Source organism: Anas platyrhynchos, chromosome 1, assembly GCF_047663525.1.
Source record: "Anas platyrhynchos isolate ZD024472 breed Pekin duck chromosome 1, IASCAAS_PekinDuck_T2T, whole genome shotgun sequence".
NCBI lineage: Eukaryota > Metazoa > Chordata > Aves > Anseriformes > Anatidae > Anas > Anas platyrhynchos.
In genome coordinates, this window is record NC_092587.1 from 116,811,904 (window position 1) to 116,835,945 (window position 24,042).

The 24,042-nt window shown below is 36.5% G+C and overlaps 1 protein-coding gene across 3 annotated transcripts in view; it reads left to right on the top strand.

The window, feature by feature from the left end:
- POLA1 (DNA polymerase alpha 1, catalytic subunit) overlaps positions 1-24,042 on the top strand; it is a 200,738-nt gene that overhangs the window by 66,819 nt on the left and 109,877 nt on the right. For 2 of the 3 annotated variants that reach the window (XM_027449032.3, XM_072027409.1), the window contains exons 27-34: positions 1,146-1,178; positions 2,795-2,887; positions 4,719-4,924; positions 6,209-6,341; positions 8,254-8,385; positions 11,866-12,040; positions 19,247-19,428; positions 21,036-21,167. In XM_027449032.3, coding sequence (XP_027304833.3) covers positions 1,146-1,178; positions 2,795-2,887; positions 4,719-4,924; positions 6,209-6,341; positions 8,254-8,385; positions 11,866-12,040; positions 19,247-19,428; positions 21,036-21,167 — 1,086 coding nt within the window. Of the gene's footprint in view, positions 1-1,145; positions 1,179-2,794; positions 2,888-4,718; positions 4,925-6,208; positions 6,342-8,253; positions 8,386-11,865; positions 12,041-19,246; positions 19,429-21,035; positions 21,168-23,445; positions 23,905-24,042 lie in introns of those variants that run through there. The other variant, XM_038168922.2, reaches the window with a different exon arrangement.

Consider the following 24,042-nt stretch of genomic DNA (forward strand, 5'->3'; position numbering starts at 1 on the left):
GTAGTTGGAGGTGATGTAGTTAAAGAGTGCAGTGAAAGCACAACTTTCACATCCAGCCCACAGAGCTGCTTTTGCTCTAATTGGTTAACCAGGAGAGTTTAACCACACTGATGCAACTGCAGCACAGAGTAAACAAACCTGGACCGTGTTTGAACAAGCCATCCTGGATACATGTAAAAGGTCACCTGGAACAGGACCAAGTGCAAAACAGACCAGGCACTTAAATGCTTGCCCAACCTTTCACACAGCTCCGCAAACTTCACCAATCCTTGGTGCTGCAGCTACGCTTTCCTCTTCATCATATTAATTTTCCTTGGTCGTTAACTGCGCTGCGGTGGTGTCTTGGCTTCAGATGATAAACTCTTCTGCCCCTCTCCAGTATGCTGACCTGTGTTGGAGATGGGGACAGTACCCTACTTGTGTGAGGTCTTTATAGCTATTGATGAAGTTCAAAGAATTTCTATTCAGAGGATTCAGGGACCTTGGAATGCGCTTGTGGCTGAGGAACAAACCTGGTTACACACAGGTGTGCCCACTGATTCAACATCAGTGCCCTATCTCTGCCCCAACTCCCTGTCCCATTTCTGGTTTCCTCAAGGAGTTTGCTTCTTAATGATTCGTTCTGAGATCGCTGGAAGAGTGATCAACCTTTTGAGTAGATTCTTGATAAGCAAGCACCATCCAGGCTGTACTGAATAAGTCAGGACTTTGTTTTTTTTTTTTTGTTTGTTTGTTTTTTTTTGGATAAAAGTCTCAATGATATCAAGAGATAACGCAGAAGATCACTGACCTAAATTACTGAAAGAACCTTCGTTCTGACATTTCCTGGTGAGATTTTATTTGAGCATTTGATTCAGTGTTCTTTTTATTTTTTTCCTAGCGTAGAACGTGTGTGTGCACATGCAATTTTGAGATTTGTTTTAATCTTGTTTTAGGGGAGTTAATAATAGCATTAATACGAGGTCAGATGAGAATTTAGTCATGTAATAGGAGTATCAAGGCGACTGTGTGTTGCCAGGAGAGAGGTGGTTTGCTTTGTTTTGAAAGGTGAGAGCATTTGGAATTAGCAACCTAATGGATGTGTTTGCGTGCGTTAGCTTGTAATTATATCATACGCTAATCTTTGATTATTTTTTTCATTTCAGATTTTGATGCATACCAAGGAGATGGTGCAAAAGGTAATGCTGAGCATTTTCATTAAACAACTACCCTTAAAGAGCACACCTGGTGAAATTTTTTATTCTAGGAGAACTGTAACCCAAATAGACCTGAAATCACATCTTAGGATGCCTGGTTTACAAATGTAATCCTTCCTAATGGATTATAGCTTTTTTCTTTTCCTAGCACAGATATGATCTAGTCCCTGCTTGAAGCCTATGTGCAACTGTTTCAAGCAAATTAGCAACAGTGCTAATTAGAGTTTACTCACAGACCTGTTACATTATGTGTTCTAGTGTTTTATTACGGTTTATTTTCTGGCATCCTTTAAACTCTGTCACAGGGTGTTTTTCTGACTGTATGGAGTTTCATATGGACATAGCTGTGCTGTAGTTTTTACAGCAGCATTGATTCTCCACCAGTGAAGACATCAGGTTCGCATTTTTCAAGCTGATGTTATTGGATGCACGTGGCCATATTTTGGTGACATTTATTGGTGGTGACAAATTTTCTTTTCACCTTCCTCCTTGCCGTGCCTTTCATACACACCTCAAGCTTATTCATGTGATTCAGTTTGTCCAGAGTTTCCTCCCTCATCACGAAGTATTATGGCAGGCACTCTTGGTTATGGATAAAAACTCTGGTGGTTGAACACAGTCTTTTCCAGAGTAGGGCATTTGAATTGTTAACAAGGATCAGAGTGAGACATAATACGAAGGGCAGAGTTGCAGTCAGAGAGAAGGAATCAAGTAGGTTGTGGTGTTCATCTCCATCCAGCAGTAACTGTTCAGTAGCTCAGCCTGAGGATAAAAATGTATGGGTTATAGTAGCTAGATTCTTATCCAAAAGGAGAAGCTTGCTCTCTAAAGATCTGCTGGCCAGGGGAGGACCAACGCCAGTAACTGGATTATAGCAGAAGAAAAAAGATGAGAGTAGGAAGACAGAAATGTTAAGCCACATGCAAAATTTGGAAGAAAAAAAAAAAAAGAACAGCCTAATCTGGACAGTATTGTCTGTGGTGTTGTCAATTTCTGTACCCATTAGCCAGTACTTAAAGTAGATTTATAAAGCATCTAAGCACTATTTGGTGTTTTTTGTTAGTTTGTTTTGGTTTTGTTTTTTACTCCAAAGTGACTTTTCTGCAATAGTATTGTGATGAGCACAAATGAGGTGGGATACAACCTGACTGTGGTATTACCCTTCAGGCACGTTGGCTAAGTAAATGCCTTATCTGAATAGCATGAACTTTTCTCTCTTCTTTCTGAATCTAAGTGAACTTCGTTTGTCCTGGCAGGCCAAACTTACTGGTGATTAGAGTTCCCATTGTTTCTCAAGACTAGAAGTGTTCACTGACTTATTTTTCTAACACTTGTATAGTAAAATTTTAACTACTTATTATGTACGCAATTGAATGGTGATTTGTTTTTAGCATAGCAGGGGTTTGTTTCATTTTTCTCTTTGAATTCAAATATGTCTTAATGAGATTTACAGACTTCTCAGTAAAAAAATACATTTTTTTGCTTTTTATAATTTAAGTGACGATATATGGACAATGATCTCTTGGAGTCTTGAAAATGAGGTGGGACTTTCAAGTGACGGAGGGGTTTTGTTTTTCAAAGTGATTTGTTTCATTTAGATGAACCTCGAAGTGATTTATGGAGACACGGATTCCATTATGATAAATACCAACAGTACCAATCTGGATGAGGTCTTCAAGCTGGGGAACAAGGTAAGAAATTTTATTCTTTTTAAAGCTTTCCTGCATGTCTGTGTTTTTACACTGTGAATAGAGCCAAAGGTATTGAGAGAGACCCCCACAGCAGAAGAAGAGTTTAGGACAGGAGGAGGACTTGACCACTTTTGGAAGATATGTTGTAATGAAAGCTCAGAGTGCCCTATCTTTAGGTGTAGCTGCTCTGTGCATTTTTATACTGATTTAATTAAAATGAAAAGCGTCATTCTATAGTGAGCATTTTTACCAATTTAAATTATCAGGAGACTATCTGCGTATCTGGTAAGCTGATATGGAACTAATTTGGAGGAACTGTACTTTACAATTACAATGCAAAAATAATTTTGATTTTAATGATTTGTGTTTTGACATGAGATACATCAATCAGTTTCATTTGTTTTAGTTATGTAGTATGTATTACACTCTATGTGCCATCAGATTTCCAGTGGTAAATTCAAATATTAATTTACAGGGTGTACTGAGTATGGAAGAGATCTGTTTGATTAAAAATTGGCAATTGACAATATGGAATTTTTATAGCTGTCTAAAATTGTTGAAGGAAAGTAAGAAAATTTTAAAGAAAAGATGTGAGAATCTGTTTTTGAGAGGTAGAAATTGCAATGAAAATAATGAGAGCTATGGAAGCTCCCCCCCCCCAACAAAAACAAAACAAAACAAAAAACCACATATTTTTATTATTTATTTGTAGTCCAATATTCTGTGAAAGTCTTGTAAATGTAAGACCAGCGACACTCTGAGTTTTAAGTATGTGTAGCAAGATTGTTGGCATGGAAGAAAGAAACCTTTCTGGTTTTTTATATTTTTTATTTGCTTTTGGTTTGTCATATGAACTCATAATTTCAGGTGTATTTACATTTCTAGTGTGTAAGAAAGTTACTTTAAGAAAGTTAATTGTACTTTATCTGCATGTTTTTATCTCTATTTTCATGTAATAATAATCTTTTAATTCAATAATAATTTTTTAAATCTGTGACGGAGTTGTCATAATAGGTTAAATACTTCTGGCTTTGCTTCATGTTTTCTTGGAGAACAGGTAGGTTTTTGAGCCTGCGTGATTCTTTTTAGAGTCAAATGTTTGGCTTTTTTTTATCCCATTGACTTCTTTATCTCAGATCACTTGTTTTAAAGGAGCATGACCTGTTTTAATTAATGTTTGCAAATTAGTAGAAAAGTGTAGAAGAATTTCCTTTTCCTCTTTTCCTCTCAGAGAAATCAGACTAAAGAAAGTAGGCATGTTGTGGGGAAGGGTGTCAATAAACACTTGCAGTTTATGTGTGTCTTTCCCAGAGGTATACACATGGAGCTCTGGGATGCAGCCATAGGGCTCCCACCTGTCCCAGGGAAGGGGGAGTGCCTTTTTAAGTTTGTGCTGTCAAGAATTGCAAAGTACCTTTTTTATAAAGGAGGTTTTGTATTCCAAGGTACCATCTTTTATCTGTTCCTACCCTGAAACCCGTTGTGTAATTGATTTGAGATTCTAGGTGAAGTAGTTGCCATAATAAGAAGGGCCTAATTCTGTTATCTGCAAGGTCACATTCAGTACCCTGCTTCTCTGCTCTGCTTAATTGTGTTAGGGAGGTAGATATACCAAGCTGTAAATCCTTAGGAAACCAGTGGGGGAACCTTAACTTTAATAGTAGTGATTACTGTGCAGCTTATTTCACAATTAATGATTCTGCTGAGTCTTTAAAAGGCGTCTACAAACACATGGTGCGTAATGTTAATTGTTTTAAACTTAATTCTGTGAAAGTTAAATTTGTCCACAGTTAAAGTGTTGCATTTGGTTTTAATGTTGGTGCATTCACAGATCAAAAATGAAGTGAACAAGCTGTATAAATTGTTGGAGATTGATATTGATGGAGTCTTCAAGTCCTTGCTGTTGTTAAAGAAGAAGAAATACGCTGCTCTTACTGTGGAACCAACAGGGGATGGGAAATACGTAACTAAACAAGAACTGAAAGGGTTGGATATAGTCCGAAGAGATTGGTGTGATCTTGCAAAAGAAACTGGAAAGTGAGTTTCTTTTTGTGGTATTGTCCTTTTTGCTGTTCTAAACAGTACGTGCTTCATAAACATTTGATAACACGTGGCTGTTTCCTGTCCTGTGTAGGTCGGTAGCAAACATCAGAGTTGGGGTATCTCAACTGATTGGTGTAGGAGGTGGTAAACAGTACATTCTGGCACTAGTTACAGATCATGATTTTGCAAGTCCAGGTGTCACTAGCTCCACTGTCTTCACAGCTTCTGTGGAAGCAGTGGATTTGATTTGTTGCAATTTTTATATGTAGTATAATAACCACAGCTGCAATCTTGTGAAAATGGAAGGTGCTACTAGTGTTTGCAGTCATAGGTTCAGATTTTTTTTTTCAAAGATGGCAAAAGAAATTGGTGGTTGACTGTCTCAGCATCCTCTAAGAAAGCAGTCCAAAGTGTACAAGAGAGAAGATAGCTTTCCATAGGACTGTTTGTCTTCCATTTTTCAAATGAAGCTTTTCTGATACTACATTATGATGGATAGTGGATTGATGATTTATGAATTATTGCACAGGACATTTTTATGCTCAACTTCAGTGGAGATAATACTTTTAACAATGTAGGAAAAATCGCCCTGGAGTGGATGGAGAGATGGTCATCAAGGGACTGACTCAACTTACGTTGCATGCTGCCTCTTGAAAACTTAAATTGTGGTCCAAATGCATCTAAAAATGAGTACTTTTTTACATTTGTAAAAATACACCACACACTTGCTTACTGTTCTTAAGACTTGCATTTTCTAAGAAAAGACGCATCATAATAGAAGCAAAATTTTCCAAGTTAGGAATGTATTAGTAATTAAAGCTATACAAATGTTTGAGAGTGTTCTTTAGTGACTAACTCTTCTGCAGCTGGCAGATCTTCCCAACCACATTTTACAGAAATAGGCAAGACTTTGCTTGCTTTAACTTTGTGTGTTCTCTTCTCTCTTCTCCTCGGTTCCCCCATTTCAGATACCTGCTTTGCAATAATAAATGGCAAAGCAAAATGGAACAGAAAATGGAATCTAGTTGGACTCAGCAATTCCAGACCACCGTTTAACATTAGAACTATTTACAATAATTTGCTTAGTAAAATAAATGAATAAATAAAATAAAACACAACAGAAAATATATATCCAGGCAAATTGCTATAAATTTTGGATCAGACTTCATCCTCAGTTTCCTTAACTTGTAGAGGTAACCCATGGGAAGGGAGGAATGTGTTTGCTGTAATGGTTTTGCGTGTTTTAAGCTTTTCTTGATTTCTGAACTGTTTTTGCAGCTATGTAATTGGTCAGATTCTTTCTGATCAGCCCCGAGACATAATTGTGGAAAACATTCAAAGGCGGCTTATAGAAATTGGAGAAAACGTGATGAATGGCCGGATCCCAGTAAATCAGTATGAAATAAACAAGGTAAATGAAGTTTCAGCTCTTTTGTGTCTCAGGAAGCTTTACTGTTCCTGCTACTGACTCCTGATAAAGATCTTTTTAATCCTTATGATGCTGTGAAATGGTTTAGCGGTAGGCTTTGCAGTGCTAAGTTAATGGTTGGACTTGGCCTTAGGGCTTCTCTCCAACCTGTCTGTATGTGCAAAGGGCATAGACTTCTTTCAGTACATAGCTACTATGTGGATCTCTTGTATAACAAATTAAACTTATTTACCACAAAATAAAAACCTGTGCACGCATATTAATTGTTGTTTCCTATGGGGGGCATCTTTTCAAGCAATCTGAAGTCTGCTGCTGTCTGACAATTTGTTTTTTCCTGTGTGTTTGTTCTCCTTAGCTGCTTATTGTGTGTTTTTTATATATATTTAGAAACCCTCTCTATTTTAAACAGTAGTTTTATTTATTTTTATTGTATTTATACTGCTCTTTTTCACTGATGTTTCGTCTTGGCTGTCAGCACAGTGTTTACTGTTGTATGCAAAAGCTTGACTACATACTCCCAATGAGAGAACAGAATTACAGAATAATTTCTGTTCTGAAAATTCCTAGGATTGGTATCCTGCTCTGTGAGATACCGAATAGCATAGAACATACTGCGGAGATCCTACAATATAAGTGAAAACACCTTGTTGAGCTGTAAGCTGGTCTTGCTTTCTCAGAATAATAGCTGTCTCATGTCCCATCCTGCTCTCCTGTCCACTGGTTCTGGACTTTGACAATTACGGGAAAGGCTGTGCTTTCAAAAGTTTTCTCCCAAATCATTATTTTGTATTTCTGGTTGAAAATACTTAAACAGAAGAAAACGATGAAAAGAACCAAGTGTTCTGTTTTATAGAAAACCCATATAAAAGCATAGTGTTGTCAGTTTGTTTCCTTTTAAAGCTCCATAGAAGGAAACTAATACTCGCTTAGAGATCTTACTCAAGACTTTACTACAGCAAGAAGTGAAATACTCTGCTTTATCTACAGGATTTTTAGCAAAAAGTATGTTTTTGGTTTATTTTTATGAATCCTCAATTAAACTTATATTTTGGTCTTCAAAATTCTCCCACTTGCCAGGGGTGTTTGATTAATAAATGGGGTATTATATGCTCCTCTCATGGTTCTGTGAAACAGATATCCTAAATTTACTTCATCTAGAGTGTCTTTCTTTTGCCAGCTGGTCATTTGTTCTGTAAGACAGTGTTAATAAATCAGTTAAGAAATGTGTTCAGGTTGTCATCAGACTGTTAGATAAAACAGTGGGTTTTATGGTTTATGTAAAAATTTTGTCATCCATTTCTTACACACTTCTTACTGCAAATATTGTCACAGTACTTAGTGTCCCAATAATACCTATGGAATAGTTTTCACTTTTAAATGCAGAATTTTCCTGTTTTACTAATTCTGAGATAATTTATGTATTTCCCTATTTAGTCGAATGTGTAAGTTGTTTTTAAGAATTAGGATAAGGGTAAATATTTAAATATAGCAATACAGTTTATATACAGCTTACTGAGTTAAATCTCAGTAGTACGAGATGCATGGAAATGTTTAAATGCAGTCATTTGATACAGAGCTTGTTAAAATACACTTACCTGCTTAATAATCAGATCTGCTTTATAACCTGAACTGCTGCAGGGCTAAAGGTGAAATGTCTGGCTCTGTTTTTCTATTTTGTGTAATGTTTTCAACTTCAATTAGTTCAAATTGAAAACGATTGCATTATATCTCTATTATGTCTTTTTTTTTTTCATATTGCAAATGTACAAGTGGATAGTAGGTAGATGAAGATGGCTACCATGTAGTCTTGTCTCTTAAAGTTGTGAGTTGTCCATCACTGAGGTAAAATACTTTTCTCACAGTTATGTCTCTCTTTTCTCCTTTGATCTTTTAGGCCTTGACAAAAGATCCACAGGATTATCCTGACAAAAAAAGCTTACCACATGTGCATGTTGCCATGTGGATAAACTCTCAAGGAGGCCGAAAGGTGAAGGCAGGAGATACAGTGTCATATATCATTTGTCAGGTAAAAATGTCTTTATTGATAGCTGAATGCTAGATACTGTTTTGAGAGATGACAATGAAAACCAACTCCTGGAAAAATGTTTTGATGTTTGCTTGTTTGCAGTGAGATTACATTGTAGTTTAAAACAGTTCTCTATGATAGATTTGGTTTTATAGGGTCAGGAAAAACAGGCATGATCAGTTCAGCTCATCTGGTCATTTCCATATAATGGCTTAAAATTTCCCCACATTTTTGTTAGTATTTAATTATTACTAATTAATTTTAAAGAATGCATCCAACCTTTGTTTTAAGGAGAAAAACAGTTCTGGTGGCGAAGAACCTGTCATTTTTGCAAAACTCTTTGGTGGTGGCAGTTAAATATTGTTGTTCCAGTCTCAGCCTGTGTCTTTCCAGTTCATAGATGCGGTGCCAGATTCAATGACTGTGGGTTAGACCAGGGAATTTGAGGAGCCTTCTGTTTTCAGGTGTTTATCCTGTAAATGGTTTTACAACTTCCTAAGATGACATCATCTTAGTGACAGCCAGAACAGTGAAGTGGTTGTTTTTTTGTTTGTGTTTTTTTTTTTTTTTGAACTGCTTTGCACTGAGACATACTTCCTTTTTTCTGGGCTGTTGACAATTTTTGTGGGGCTTTCTTTTGGGATGGGGAGATGCACTATCTAAGTATGATAGTGTATCAGTGTCAAATATACATTTAATTCCACTTTACAAATTTCATTAAATTATTCTGTTCATGCATCTGAGAATTATTTTTGTCTATAACCCCATACCAGTCATTCACTTTGCTGATTCAACATGATAACCTTAGCTTTTTTTCTTCTGTGAAGATTTTGGAAATTGAGTCACCAGCTCCTTCCAATCCCCAAAATACTACAAGAAACTCCCAAATATGTGTGTATACTGTGTTGCATGTACTGTGACTCTTTGAAGAGCCCAAGTCTGACATTGAGTCACGTTCCTTTACTCTGAAGCTAAGCTGCTGGAAGGAGTTCAAAAATGCCCTTAGGAACATGGCCTAAGTGTGTTTGGGTGTGCGGTGCAGTGGGAGGAATGTGCCACGCTCCTTTCCACATGCAAGTGGGAAGGGATTACGGCACCCTTCTACATGAAGCATGGAAGCTTTTAACCCATTCCCCTCTCATTATCGTTGACATCACTGTGCCTTTCCAGCCACTTCTCCACAGCATTCTTGTTACTCTGATCTTGAGCGTGAACTGGAGAAAAATAAAAACCTCCACAGGTATAAAACTCATAAGAAAGTTCCTGCCCTCTGTTGATGAAAGCTTGCTTGGAGTTCTATAGAACTAGTTGGAGAACATTTTGGATTTGCTTTTTAGTTGGAAGTTCTTTATTGTCGTTAGTGTTTTTCAGCTCATAAAACTGGCATAGTTTCTTTCCCTCTGCTGGTAAGCTCACCTGATGGAGTTCTGTAGGGAAGTGTGGAATTACTTGAGGCTGCTTTCTGCTAAATGAAGCTTGAGTGAGTCAGCTTTATTTCCTTGTCATCTTCTCTGACTGCTGGTAAATTCTGCTTCTCCTGGGAAATACAGTTGTTACAATAAAATCCAGTAGGCCTTTTATTTTAATTTAATACCAGTACACTGTTCTTAGTCATCTTACCATGTGTTTGACCATCTGCTTAATATTTATTAGCGCTTCCGTGTGAAGTAACCTGGCCTGAAAATACTTTGCTGTGTCTGTGCTCATTTAAAAGGAAGCAGGCTAAGTTCTGCTGCTGAAGACTGGAAGTAATTAGTGTCCTTCCTTAGGCAGCGCTGTCTACTGCGTGTGCTAAGGAAACATTAAAAAATGTAGGTGACACATGTGGAATGTATGTCAGCATGTTACCTGCTGTTACACAGCAGAGGGATGCTCCAGAGTCATGGATGTTTTAAAAACTCCACTGCTTGATTTTTGGATGCTTGGTATCATTGTCTTTCAGGTGTTTAAATGTGTTTATGAAATGTGGACCTCTTAGTAGCTAGGTACTGATGTGAGTGACTTGGATATTGTTATTTCATGAATACATACTCTAGTTTGGATTTGCTTAAAAATATAAAAACTGAGTTGGATTAAATGAGCCAAGGGATCTCTTATGCAAAACTGACGGGCTTGTGAACGCTACAACATATCCCTATTTCATCTCCTTTATCTTTAAAAACTGAAACATATTGTTTTTGACTTAATTGAGAGTACTTATCCTGGTATGAAGAAGCTGCCAAGACTTAGGAGAGCTGGGCCCTGGGTACGGCTGAGCAATGACACAATGCAAGAGAAGAATGTACTTGTTGAAAGAAGAGAGCTGAAGGAATTGCATTACAATTATTTTAGCAAAGCAGCTGGATGAGCTGAATAGTCCTAAATTAATTTTGTTCTGAATACTGAGTTGTCTGAAAGGAGTAGGAGGGACCAATGGCTTGCAGTCTGTCTTTTTTAGTGATGGATTTTCAGTCCATGGTTGCTGACCCTGTAGAAGCTGGTATCTTGCCTTATCTGCAAAAGGAAGGTGTCGTGTTAATGCTAACTTTTATTTAGCTGTGAGAAAGGCAAGAGGACTGTATACTTAGCAAAAAATACATTTTGGTCTCCTTCCCCCACCCCTTCAAGGTTTACTTGTATTCCTGAATACTTGATAAAATCCTACTGTAAGTTCTGCTGTAGGATTTTGACATACATTAGAAATACAGTTTCCTAGTGTAGTTGTGGACTGGTAATAAGTTGCATTCTACTGAAGAGTACAATCCTTTTAGAGTTGATACTTAATTCCTCTGCAAACACTGTTCATAGTTTAATTACCTTCCCAAATCTATTTATTTTTCCCTCATATTTCTGTTTTGAGTTGGAGAAGAATTGAATATATACTCTAAGCCTCTGAGTGGCGTTTCTCTTTTGTGTTTCTTCCAGTATTTTTTACTCTTTCAATTGGATCCTATTGCCTCTTGTCATTTATTTTCATGCCAATAAATGGTGGTCCATTCTCTGACCATTCATTCTGTTTGCTTTTTATAGAATCAAAGCATATAAATTTCTTAGCAAAAGAGATATAGTTTCAATATCCAGGACTTGGAATTTGCTTGTTGTGCAAAATGATAATGCTAGTTTAGTACAAAGTGAATCCAAAATGCATGCCCTCTGCATATTTTTAACTGGGCTGATGGTTACAATGTGTTTTCATTGTGCATTTCAGAATTGACAGATGGGACTGTTTACTCTGTCTACTCTTACTGATTTGCACGTGTAGGCTGCAATAATACAAGCTGGATTTACATTCTTGAACTTGCTAGTTGATGCCAGCATCAGCAGTGTATTTTTTTTACTACTGTTGGATTTGTATTGGATGCATAATAAATCATCCAAAAGAGCGATTGTGTAACAATTTTGTATTAAAATAATAAATAATATTTGAAGCATAATCCTTTGTATAGATTGAATGTGGATATTGCTTTTTTCATACCTTTTTATTTCTGTCTCCTGTCTTAGGATGGATCAAATCTCAGTGCCAGCCAGCGAGCATATGCTCCGGAACAGTTGCAAAAGCAAGACAATCTTACTGTTGATACTCAATACTACTTGTCACAGCAAATACATCCAGTAGTTGCTAGAATATGTGAGCCTATAGAGGGAATTGACTCTGTTCTTATTGCAACGTGGTTAGGTAAGTATTCTAAATTCAGTTTATTTAAAGAACTACAAAAGACAAAGTGAGAAGTTTAAATGCATGTTTCATAACAGAAATGCTTCTGAAAAACCGTTCTTTGTGCAGTGAATGATAAGCATGTTTTAGGTAGTCTATAGAAAGCAGTTTGGATTGTAGGTATGACTACTGCAGAATAACATTTTTCAGGAGGTGCTCATTAACATGAACATGATCTCATAATCCTGTTCAGAGTTGCAAAAATCTCTTGTTCATGTGACAGTACTGCAAGTGTTTGGTGACAGTACTATTGCACATCTCTGAGATTTTCCTAAGCTACGGAAGTAGTTCTGGAGCATGCACTCTCTAGCACTCTCTAGAGAAACCAGTTGTAATTATAACGAAAGGATACAATTTTTTTAGTATTCTGTAAGTGTAGAATTGTTTTTTTGCTAGAACTGACCTACTGGGTAACAGAAACACAAAACCTGACTAACAGTCTTCATTTCTCCATATGGGGCAGGCAAGCAGCCAAAAAAAAGTGCTATAAAAATGTGCATAACGCTAGTGACCCACAGAATCACAAGTTTTTATTCCAATGAGCAACGGGGAATTGCCCTTGTTAGAGCTGGTTTTCCTTTTAAGAGGATGTTAAAGTAATTAGGTATTTTTCTGCCCAATTCTGATTGTCTTCTCCATCTCTAGAAGGTAGTACCAGTGTTGAAAATTTAAACCATTCTTACAAGCATCTTTTTCTGAAAATATAATGATTTGTGTGTAATCTTTTCTGTATTGTTTCCTCCCTAAAAATGATTCACCAACAGGCATGGTCTCCTAGATAAACAGAAATTTTGTGATCTGTATAGCCCACGCCTCTCTTGGTTTTTGAAACTCTTAACTCTAGGATGTGGAAAAAGCTGTTAATCGTGCTGGTCGATGAGTTCTTGACAAGACTGTCCTCTATCACAAGAAATCTTTCTTAGAGCGTTTGTCCTGTGTGAGTTTAATCATCTCCTATTTGATACCATGTCTGCAGGAAGTTGAGACTTGCAGAGATGGCTTCAAGCATTCTGAAGTTGTGAACGGAAGAGGAGTTGGTCCTCAGGGTTATGTATTCAGGAGATGGCCAAGGTCCAAGAACTGGCCACTTAAAACCAGCAGGCGATGCATTGTCAGGACTGTTCACCTGGGACAAGGCACCTCTGTAGCTTCATCCTAAAAGGCCTTAATATCCCAGGACAGTCTATATAATGTGTAGCTTTTTCCATCTCCATTTCGAAGTTGTCTGTAAAATCAAACAACTTTGGGAGTGTGAGCACAATGAGCACAGACGTGGTTGTTTGGCTGTGGGAGTGCATCTTGGAGGCATTGGGTGTTGCTGTGTATCCCCAGCTGCTCTGGTCCTTTGAGGAGGTGTCAGTCCTACTTTGCACACACAAATCATGCTGTTTATGTGGTAGGGCCTCAGTATACAACTTTCCCTTGATGTCAGAGTGGACTATGTGGCCAAACTGAAAAGGTTTAAAATTTTTACTTAGATTTAAAATTTTAAAATATGAGGCAGGCTTGCACTTTATTTAAGTAAAAGAAAAAAAAAAAAGCCTAGTATTTGTGGAGCAAAGGTTGTTGGTCCTGTAAAGTTAGGCTCAAATTCAGAGGTTTTCTTTATTCAAAACAAGTTAGGTTTATAAGATTATCTCCCTTCAGGCACCTAAATTAAGTGCCCAGGTTTTAAGAGCTGTATGCCACTTGATGGCATCAAGATGGAGATTTAAAAAAAATAAAAGAATAATAAAAAGATAATATATGGAAACATTATATTATATCTATATGTTATAATTATGGTGTCATAATTATATATGATAATATGTCATATATAACCAATGTTATCTTCATCTTTGTTTACTTGGCAGTGCTTAAATTGAGTTTGGGATTCAAGTCTAGACTTTTTCAAAACTGTCTTTCTACTTATGTGTTTATATACAGCACTTAATCAGAGTTGTACATAAATTGTTGCAAGTTGAAGTTATCACAGAGCTTTTTTAAACAGTACTGTAAGGATAGTCAAGTGTGTTTGTTTCAAAGGAATTGAAAATGATTTCAAGTGTACAAGGTATTAGAGCCCAGCTTAGCAGCAAATGTGTTATTGTTCTTTCTTAAGTTGGGCTTTTTTTGTATAGTGTATTCATAATGTTACACAGCCAAATTCTTGTTTTCCTTATCTTTTTGCAAAAGAGCATATTTTTCTATTTTGAAGAAGAAAGCTACTGTTCTGGAGGGATACCTAGCTGTCATATCTGTGGGCTGGAACTTTTATGCATTCTCATTGTGCGTTCTTCTCTGTCTGATCTGATTTATCGTGTTATGTTGTGGAAGGGTCTGTATAGGGAGAATGATTGTAGCAAAAAGGTCTCAGCTGTTTAACAGGATCTCCTTATAACGTGAATATTTAATTGATATATCACCGTGTTAGTCCAAGTAGATAAAATTGAGCTCTGCTTAGGGAGACTTGGCTTACAGCAAAATGATGAAAAGTTCTTTGTTCTGTCTGTGCTCTAAGTTATTTTAACTAAGCTATTTTAGACACTGAAGAACAAAAGCAAATAACCACACCTAAAAATTGCAGAGAACTCTTTAAATATCACATTTATTCCCTATGGAATCAAGCTGAAAATTGCCTTTTGTTTTCGGACATTGTAGGAGGTCTGCCTAGCCTTAAGAGATGGAAATTCATTGTTTCTAAAAATGAGAACCTCCTGAGCATACTCCTGCATTCCCTCTTTTTCTTCAAGTTCTCAGGGAAATGCAGTGACAAGATGAGGGTTGTCAGTGCTTTTGAAACTAAGTAAAATGTGCAATCTGATGATTTCAGTCAATAAATCTGATCTTTTTCAGTGCTTGGAGACCTGGCTTAGATCATCTTGAAGCTGACCATTGTTTTTAATCAAAAAGATCTTGATTGGCAGAACACTTCTTTTAACAAGTTTATTTTACACTTTGTTGTTATTTAGATATTACTCCTGGTGTCAAAGAAAAATCCTACGTTGTTTCTCTGTCATCAAAAGCATCTAAACATTACGGAAGCAGAGTCAGGCCTAGACTATGCCATCTCTCTGAAAGAGATGTGCTACTGCTGCTTTACAAACAGAAGTGCGCTTCGGTGCTCTGTAAGGTGTTTGATATTGGGGTGTTTTGTAGGAAGGTTATCTGATTTTGGGGGAGTCATTCCTGGGTCCTGCTGAGGCTCGTCATCATGAATACCTCCAGCACCCGTTCCTCCTTCCTCCCAGTGTCTGCACGTTAAATCCTTCTTGTAAGGTCCCCCACCTGCCTTAAAGGTATGTTTTTCTTAGGGAGTCATATGCTAGGTACCCGTCATGGTTAGCAGTACCCAGAGTGCCCCTCCTGATAGGACTGGCTGAGCTCACCTTGTGGCAAGCAAGAACTGGGGAAGCTTCTCTATTTTTCCTTGGGTTTCTCACATTAGGCTGTGAGGTGAGAGCAGAGGGGTGGGAATGAAGGTTAAAGAAACGGCCAAAACTCATGACAATAGAGTAAAAAGCACCAGAGTGCATGGATTTTGTTGTTTGTGGCTTGGCTTCTTTCTTTTCTTTGCAGTGCTTTAGCCATACTTAGAAGCTTGGACTTGCTGAAGTGTCATATGTGGTTTGTGGGGCAGACGTGCCCCAGTCCCCTCACGGCTGTGGTCAGGGCACAGACGTGAGGTGGGCGAGAGGAGAAGGGCCTCACCATGGAGAGGGGTGTACACACAGGGTCTGTTCTCTGTATAGTTTGGGTTTCATTGCTCGTGTTTCTCAATAAAACTAAGTACTGGCCTGGCCTGGGCTCACCTCTGCCTGAAGTGGCAGCGGGAGCCCGGCTCGGTGTTGGCACGGGTACCCACACACTCGGGGGTTACCGCCAAGCCGTCCCCACATCCTGGGACAAATCCTCTTCGGGAAGCGGGCTGCCCGTGCCCGGCAGGAGCCTGTCTGTCACGAGCAGCAACGAAAAACCCCAAACCCGCTTTTTTTTTTTTGACGTGCAAAGCTGCCGGCCGCCTGGGCCCGGCCGCGGCTCTAGGTGGCAGCACCAGCCCTCTGTGCGCCGCCCGCCGCCGCGGGCCGGTCCTGAGGGGCACACAAACACCAAGCGGGCAGAAACACCCCGGGCTGGGGCCCACAAAAGACAAAATCCGCGGAAGAACGTGATAGCCTCTTCCCAAATGTTTCCCTGAAAGCTGAAACCTGGCGGCTCCGCTGCCTTTCGTGTTTGTCGCTCCTGTGCGTTTGGGAGAGGGCAGGAATGGCTATAATAGCCTGTGGAAAATCTGGAAAACTATCTGCAGAAATTTGTGTTTTCAAAACATTATGCTTAGTTCAATATACTTGGCGTTTCAGTTTCCTCAGTGACCTTTTTGCTTGCCAGAAATGCTTTAACAATTCCCTTCCGTAATTCAGGAACGAGTTCTGGAACTTTCCTTTATCATTTACTTTTGGCACTCTGTGCTCATCTGTGAGTTGTAGCATTACCCTCCTTTCCTTTGTCATGCCTGCAACTTTGCTTTTTTTTTTTTTTTTTTTTTTTTGACAGGCTGGAAAGCTTACCTGGGGCATAGGTACGTTTAGATAAATTCTCAGAGTAACACAAACTCCTTTTCATTTTTCTTGATTTCATAGAAGATTAGAGGAGTTCAGAGAAGCTCACTGGGCCTTCTCATTCTAACTATTTAAAATAAAAATAAATAAATAAAAATAGTGTAAAAAAAATCCCATTCACTAGAAATTCCCTGTTTTGCTTACCAAATATTGTAATATGTCCAGTATGACCTGGTCCCAGAGGAGACAAGTTGTGTGTGAAATGCATTAATCGAACCAACTAACCATTCCTGAAAGGAGATAATAGAAAAAATAGGTCCCAGTTCCATGAGATAATTAACGTAGGCATGGTGTTTAAAAGCCTGATTTGCAGTCCCTTTGATTTCACTGGGGCTGTTTACACACTAAAAATTAAATGTATACTGGGATCATCACAATATTTCAATTATTTTTTTCTGTTTTTCTCTCCAGCCAAAACAGCTAAGAAAGTTCAGAGATAGGTGCGGTTCAGATTCTTCAATGAATATATTTTTTTCCTTTTTAGATTATTACCAAATGTCTGTGTGCTTATTGCTCTTCCCGTTTTTTGACTGAATATTGGAAAAGTGCAGTTGACTGAAGATCAAAATTTATCTCTTATTTAGTGCCCTGTTTTGCTGTGCTACTGCTGTTGGGGAAACTACCAAAGATAGATTTCTAGCTGAATGTTTATAGCATCTGTATCAGAAAGTTGCAATGATCTTTTTTCATTCCAGTCCTAAGCTCACAATAAGCTGTGCATTTTTATTTGTAGTTACCATTACTATCTTAGATTCAACCTACTGCATGCTTCAGTTGATCTTTGATCTTTTCTGTTTTGCAAAATCTTAATGCTAAACTTGTCCCCTTTCTAAAACTTTTATCTACTGCATGTTTGTTGCAGAACATTCTCCTTGTTTTCTAAAACAGCAAATGTATTGCCACTCATTTTCCAAATATAAGAAACTTAAAAGAAAAATAAAAAATCCAACATTAATTTTCTTTGGGGGGGGGGGGGGGTGTGCCATATGTGTTAAAGTGTAAAATATGATATTAGCAGTGTGTTTTATTTCTTTTCCTCCTCCTTTTAATGAATAGCAGAGAGCTGTGTTAAAAGTTTAAGAACCTTTTTGAGATAAATTGTTACCCTTATGCACTAGCATTTGTTTCTTACGATAAAACTGAAATTAGGAAGATTAAATCTTAGTCAAAACTCTGTTTTATCAAGAACCAATTAAGCTTGTTTTCACATTGGAATTTGCTTGTCCTTGAATTTGTCTTATAGTTGTAAAGTAGAAGCTCAGAATAGTGATAATAGTCACAGATACCAAACCTTTTATGTAAAGACAATCTGCATCTGCCTGTGTAAGACAAGTGTTGTATGTGTGCAGTAATATTTATCTAGAGTAACTGAATATTGCTCCCAAACGTTTTCTTTTAAGTCTTCCTGTACTGTATAGTAAGCTTAAGAAGAAAAGTAAAATCAGGCTTCACTTTCTATTTGTAATCTTTTGTGCTTTTTTCAATGGTAATTATTACATTTGTTACTGAATTTTACACACGATATGGAATGATACAAGGTAACATTTTACTTGGCTTAATTAGTCCTCCTTAAAAATATTTTTAAAGGACTTCTCTTTGATCTTTTCTTATTAATACAGTAAGCCATAGTTTTCTAAACATTTTCTTTTACATTCTCATAAAATGATTTTTTTCTAGCTTGTGCTCTTTGCTAGAGATAAAAAATGGCAGCAACAACAGAAAAAGCTATGGGTGGAATAAATGGACTTCTAAAAGGTTGAACATGACAAAGGATGACAAAAAATGAGGATTTTTATTAAGTTTACTTTGGCAGTTTTATTCCTAGGGCAGTGAACTTCGTGCTTGCTTGCTTATTTACTTATTTGTGGTTGAATCAGTATTTTTGGGATCTCTTTTGTGTATTTATTTGTTTAAAATCTTGAGTTCTGGCAATCAGAAATAAAGCATTTTGTCTCCAGTGCCGCCGTTTTAAATGCTGCTGCTGAATTTTAACCACTGCATTAGATTGAAACCTACATGCTGTTAACCACTGAGCCAAAATGAAATCGACCACTGCATTGAAATCAGAGTTGGCAGTTGTATACGGACTTGAAGGAGTTGGTAATAGCAGTGCACCCGCGTTTCTTTAATGGGGTTTTTATTCTCTGTTTTCAGTTTTAATGGTGCCATTTTGATTTAAAGACTGTTTCTTAATAACGATGCACATTTTTATTGAAATATTTTCAACGTAACTTAAGAAGAAAATAACAATAAAGCCATCCGTTAGGAGCGGTTTCCTCAGAAACAAAATGTTCTGTTGCATACTCCCATGATAATGCAACGTGCTTGTTTTATTTATAAAGCAATCTTGCGTAAGAAGATAAGTAAGAAGATTTCTTCGTGTTTTGTGGCTAAAAATTGTAAAATGTATTTATATTTATAGAGGATTTTTTGCTAAGGACAGATTTTCAGCTTCTGAATTTACATTTTGTAACTTTCTTTTGAATCTGCTTCACCAAGCATATGAAAAATGAGCCTACTAGCATGGTTGACCTCTTAGTCTTTTGAAATTTTTGTTTCTTATTAATAGGACTGGATCCCTCCCAATTCAGAGTCCATCACCATTACCATAAAGATGAGGAGAATGATGCCTTGGTTGGTGGCCCAGCTCAGCTCACTGATGAGGAGAAATATAGAGACTGTGAAAGATTCAAGTTTTGCTGCCTCAAATGTGGAACAGAGAATATTTATGACAATGTATTTGACTGCTCGGTTAGTTTTCTGTTTTATTTCTCTTCATTGGCAAGGGAGTAAAATAGCTGTAGAGGAATGGGCTTTTCAGATAGGATTCACATGATGTAGGAGAAGATACCGTGTTGTTTAAGTACTGCTGTTTATAGCTTTGGAACAGAAATATGCTGATAGGACAGCGCAGAAATATTTTTCCCATTTTTGCATCTCAGCCAGGAACAGTGTAGTCTAGGAGAACATGTGAGATAAGCTGGCTTCATTAATCTGTTTGCCCACATTCATGAATGATTGTGAACTGTAACTTTTTAAGGCAGCCTTATCTTAACACCTGAGTAACTTCCAGTTCTCTATTTAATGAAACCTTCGTGTAGCAATGGTAATTTCTTAACCTAAATCATATTAATTGGAACAAAGTGTTTTTGAAATTTGTGTTTATCTTCTTACATTCCACTTCCTTTCTTGCCAGTAAGGTTTTTCTGTTATCTTTCCCTCTGTCTTTGTATATTGAACATAAAAAGTCATAGGGGTGCATTCTTGTTGAGAAGTTCTGCCAAAAAATGTATCTGGGACCTTGGATCACAACTTGAAATAAGGCCAAGTGTTTAACTCTGCAGCGATATTATGTGTGTATTAGTCATTGGCAAATTAGCAAACTTCAGAGTAGTGAAAACCTTGAAAATGAAAGCAAATAAATCTTTTATCTAAATTAAAAGTAATTATTTTAAGTTAATTTGGACAAACAGCAGATGTTTTGAATATTTCTGAGTCAAAATAAAGCAGTCTCTGGAAGCAAGTAAGACGAAAAGACACGCAAATCGAGCAATGCTTTGTAAATCCTTGACTTTTGTTCATTACAGCTGTAAATAAAATAGTTAATTGCATATAGGCTTGACAACTTGCAGATGGGCTAACTGAAGAGAAGTGGATGTCAAACTACTTAAAAAAAAAAAAAAAAAAACATTAAAAACAACAAAAGAATAAAAAAAATCCCCACACAATTATTTAGTGGAATTATTTAGTATTGTGAGTGGGGGTTTAGCCAAGATGGTTTGGAAAAGCATAATTGTTAAGTCTTAACTGGAAAGAGAACTTCGTTAAAGTTTTACAACCACCCAACCTAACAGGATGTTGTCATTTTAATGAGAATTCAACAAAATTCAATTTCAGCAATTCATACATTGCTTCCAGGTTCTGGACTTTTCATGTCAGGCATTCAAAACTTTCAAAATTAAAGCAAAGGAGATTCTGTAAAACTGTAAAAGGTGTTCTTTGCACTTGGGGGGAAAATAAAAGATGGTCGCCTTGTTCTTGTTTCACAAGGTTTGTCTCTTCAGCACTGTTAGTAATCTTGTAATTGATGTCACGAAGATGGATTTCAGTGATCTGAACAGTAGGTTGGGAAGAAAATTTGAAAACTACTGGTCCTGTCAGAGAAGTCTCTGTATAGGTGTGGCCAACTATGATGAAGTTGGCCTAGATAATAAAGATATACTTGAAAAAAATAAATTATTTGAAAAAAGCTTTAAGACTATTCTTTTTTTAAGGAAAGTTTTATGTCTAAACTCCTGTAATAATTTCTGCCATCATCTGCTATCATGATGTATGTTGTTTTACACTTCTGTTTTCAGGGGCGATTTATTGAACCCAGTTTGGAAAGGTGCAGTAAGAGTGAATGTGAAGAGCCTCCTTTCAGCCATGTGGTTCAAATGAACAACAAATTATTGTTGGATATTAGACGCTACCTCCGAAAATACTACAATGTAAGTATTCAGAAAATATTCTGCCCTATCAAGTTTGTTTTCTAAGTTGCCCCTGAATTTAGTGAATGGCATATAACCCTTTTTTGTATTGAACAAAATAGTAGCATGCAATAGCAAACCCCAACTTCATGAAAATGAAACTATCAATTAGTAATTCTTAAAATACTAATTTTGAGTGTTGTATTGTTTTGTTCTCCAGATAGCTCAGTCTCATGTCAAGATAGTCAACTGTATATATACAGTTTTTTGTAACTGTATTTGTCCGCTTTACTACAGATGCAGTAGCTCTGTTTTCCGCATTTTCAGATGGCTAGCATTGTATGGCATTGTGGGAAAAAAAGTGTGAAATTCCCATCTTCATGCTGACCAAAATGATTACAGGTTAGGAAAAATATACAAAATATTTTTAAATTATATTAATGTATGTTTGGCATCTGTAATATGCTGACTTGGCAGCTAACCGTTTGGTCAAATTTTCATGGAATTTCTTCTCCTGTTAGCTGCCTTTATTATTTGGTTGTCTAATGTAGGACCTTTTTTCACAGCTCTTAGGTCAGATGTCACTTCTGAAGGAGCTCCTAACTTTTGGATGCTCTTAAGTTTTGAGTATATCAAAAATTGTTTTTGAAAATTTGGCCTGTTAATGAAAGGCTAACCTAATCTGTGGTATTAGTGATTTGTTTTCTCAGGTATTAAAAAATATTTTTGCAGATGGCACTTAAAATGCTGAAAATTAGCATAATAGTTATCAGGTTTAATTATGGTTTAACACGAAGCATGCTTTTCGTTCTTTCTTCTATATTCCTGTTGCATTGTACATAAATGTTCTCTAATGTGTTTTCTGGACGTGATAAATTCAGAATGTATAAATGTCTTTGAATGAAGGTCTTTGCATCAAAAGGAGCACAAAACTTGGTCTATTTAAATTCAGGCAGTATTTCACAAGGTAGGATTGATCCTTTGCGTTGAAGGTAAAAGTAGATGACTTGGACAAGTTACCCAAATGCCAAATCTTGAGTTACTTTATTGCAAGGTCCACCTGGCTGCAGAATTCTTATTGAAATGGTACTACTATATGCATTATATTATAAAGTGTGTTATTGTATGTCAAGGTAATACATTTACACGGACTGCTTTTTTATTGCTTATTATTAAATTTTTAGATTTAATGTATGTACGTTATCATGATATACAATGTATATTATCACAATATACAATGTATATACTTTGGCATATAAAGTGCTAGATACAATGTGCATAATATGTGCAATAGCAAACTTGATTAATGAAGGAAGATACATTTAAGGACAGGAAAAACTATTGTTTCTGATAAGAGTGAAAAGTGGCATAATATTTTACTCCATTCTCTAGATTTTGTTGTTTTTTTTTTTCTCTATATAAGACCGAGCTATGAACCAAATTCTGAAATGTTTGAATATTGTAATTTGTCCTGTTAAAATCTACTATGTATCTTACTACATAGCATATAGGATAATGAAGTGTCCTCCAGAAGGAATTTAATTGTCCTTGTAAGTGAAGGCTTTATAAGTTTGGTTATGTTTTCAGTGCTGAGAAATGGCTTTTAACCTAGTTAAATATAATAATAAAGCTTAAAATTACTTTTTAACTGTGGAATACATTCAGGATTTGAAAATGTGAGATTATTTTAGTGTAAAATGTAATTTTGAAGTTGCACAATTCTCATTTTTAAAAAAAGACTTTCCACTGAGTTGGTCAAGAAAACTTTTTGTCCTGTTAGCTCTTAGAAAAGCAGGTGCTCTGAGTTTTAGTGTATTCCTTTCATCATGTACTTGTAGTGACTGTGTAACAGCTGGAGTTGAAACTTGTCAAATGGGTGTTTGCACTAATGTATATAATCCTATAAACTATAAAGACACACAGAAGTACTGTGGCAAAGTACCATCTGAATGAAACATTTGAGGAAGCTTTGAGACACTTACTTATGTCTCCTGTTGTAGGTCTTGCATCTAAGAGGTGCAGAAGTATCTGTTTAAGTAGATGAATATGTTGTCTGAATATGTCACTCCGTTAACTTTGATTTTTTTTAGATATTATTGTTTTTGTATGTTGGTCAAATGGCACATAATACAAAAACATAAGATGAAAAAATATTTTTTTTTACCCTTAAAATAATGATCTACTTTATAAAAAGTCGACCTTATTAAGAGCCTTTTGGCCTGATCCACAGCTCACTGAAACAAATAAGCTATTTTTAATGAGCTTTGAATAATATATTTTTTTTCTTTTATCTGTTTAGGAATGTTGCGTGTTGTTTCCCCTACTCTATTGAAATGCCTTCATATGTAGCTGTTTAAATTTAGGGGGGGAGTGCCATCAAATCTAAAAGTGGAAAATCTATTTTCCCTTTTTGGCGTGTAGAGGTTAATAAATATAATGGCGATGTACTTCTTTCCTTCAAGAAGATGCAAATGTAAGTGCACAAATAGAATTTTGTAAGCCTGCTGCAATCTCATTGTTTTTGTAAATTATTCGCCTCTATTTTTTGTTCCTTCAATCACTTTTCCCCATTAAACATTGAAATATTTTATATCTGCCTTCCAAAACTTATCTGCCTTTGCTCCAGTATCAGTGGATTTCTTAATAGTATTAACAATATCAATGTTGATAATCTTATTTCTAATTGTAAATACATCTAAAAAATGACAGGCAAAGATTTTACTTCTTTTCAGAAATGCATTATTCTATGAAAAATTGATTCTGTTGTGTGGTGTGTTTTTTTTTTTTAATTCTGCTTCAGAAGAGCAAATAGATGAAAAGAGAGAAACGCTAGCTAATCTAAATTGGGAAATGAAGAGGGCTTTTTTAAGCATGAAAATTTCATCATCTTGTCAGC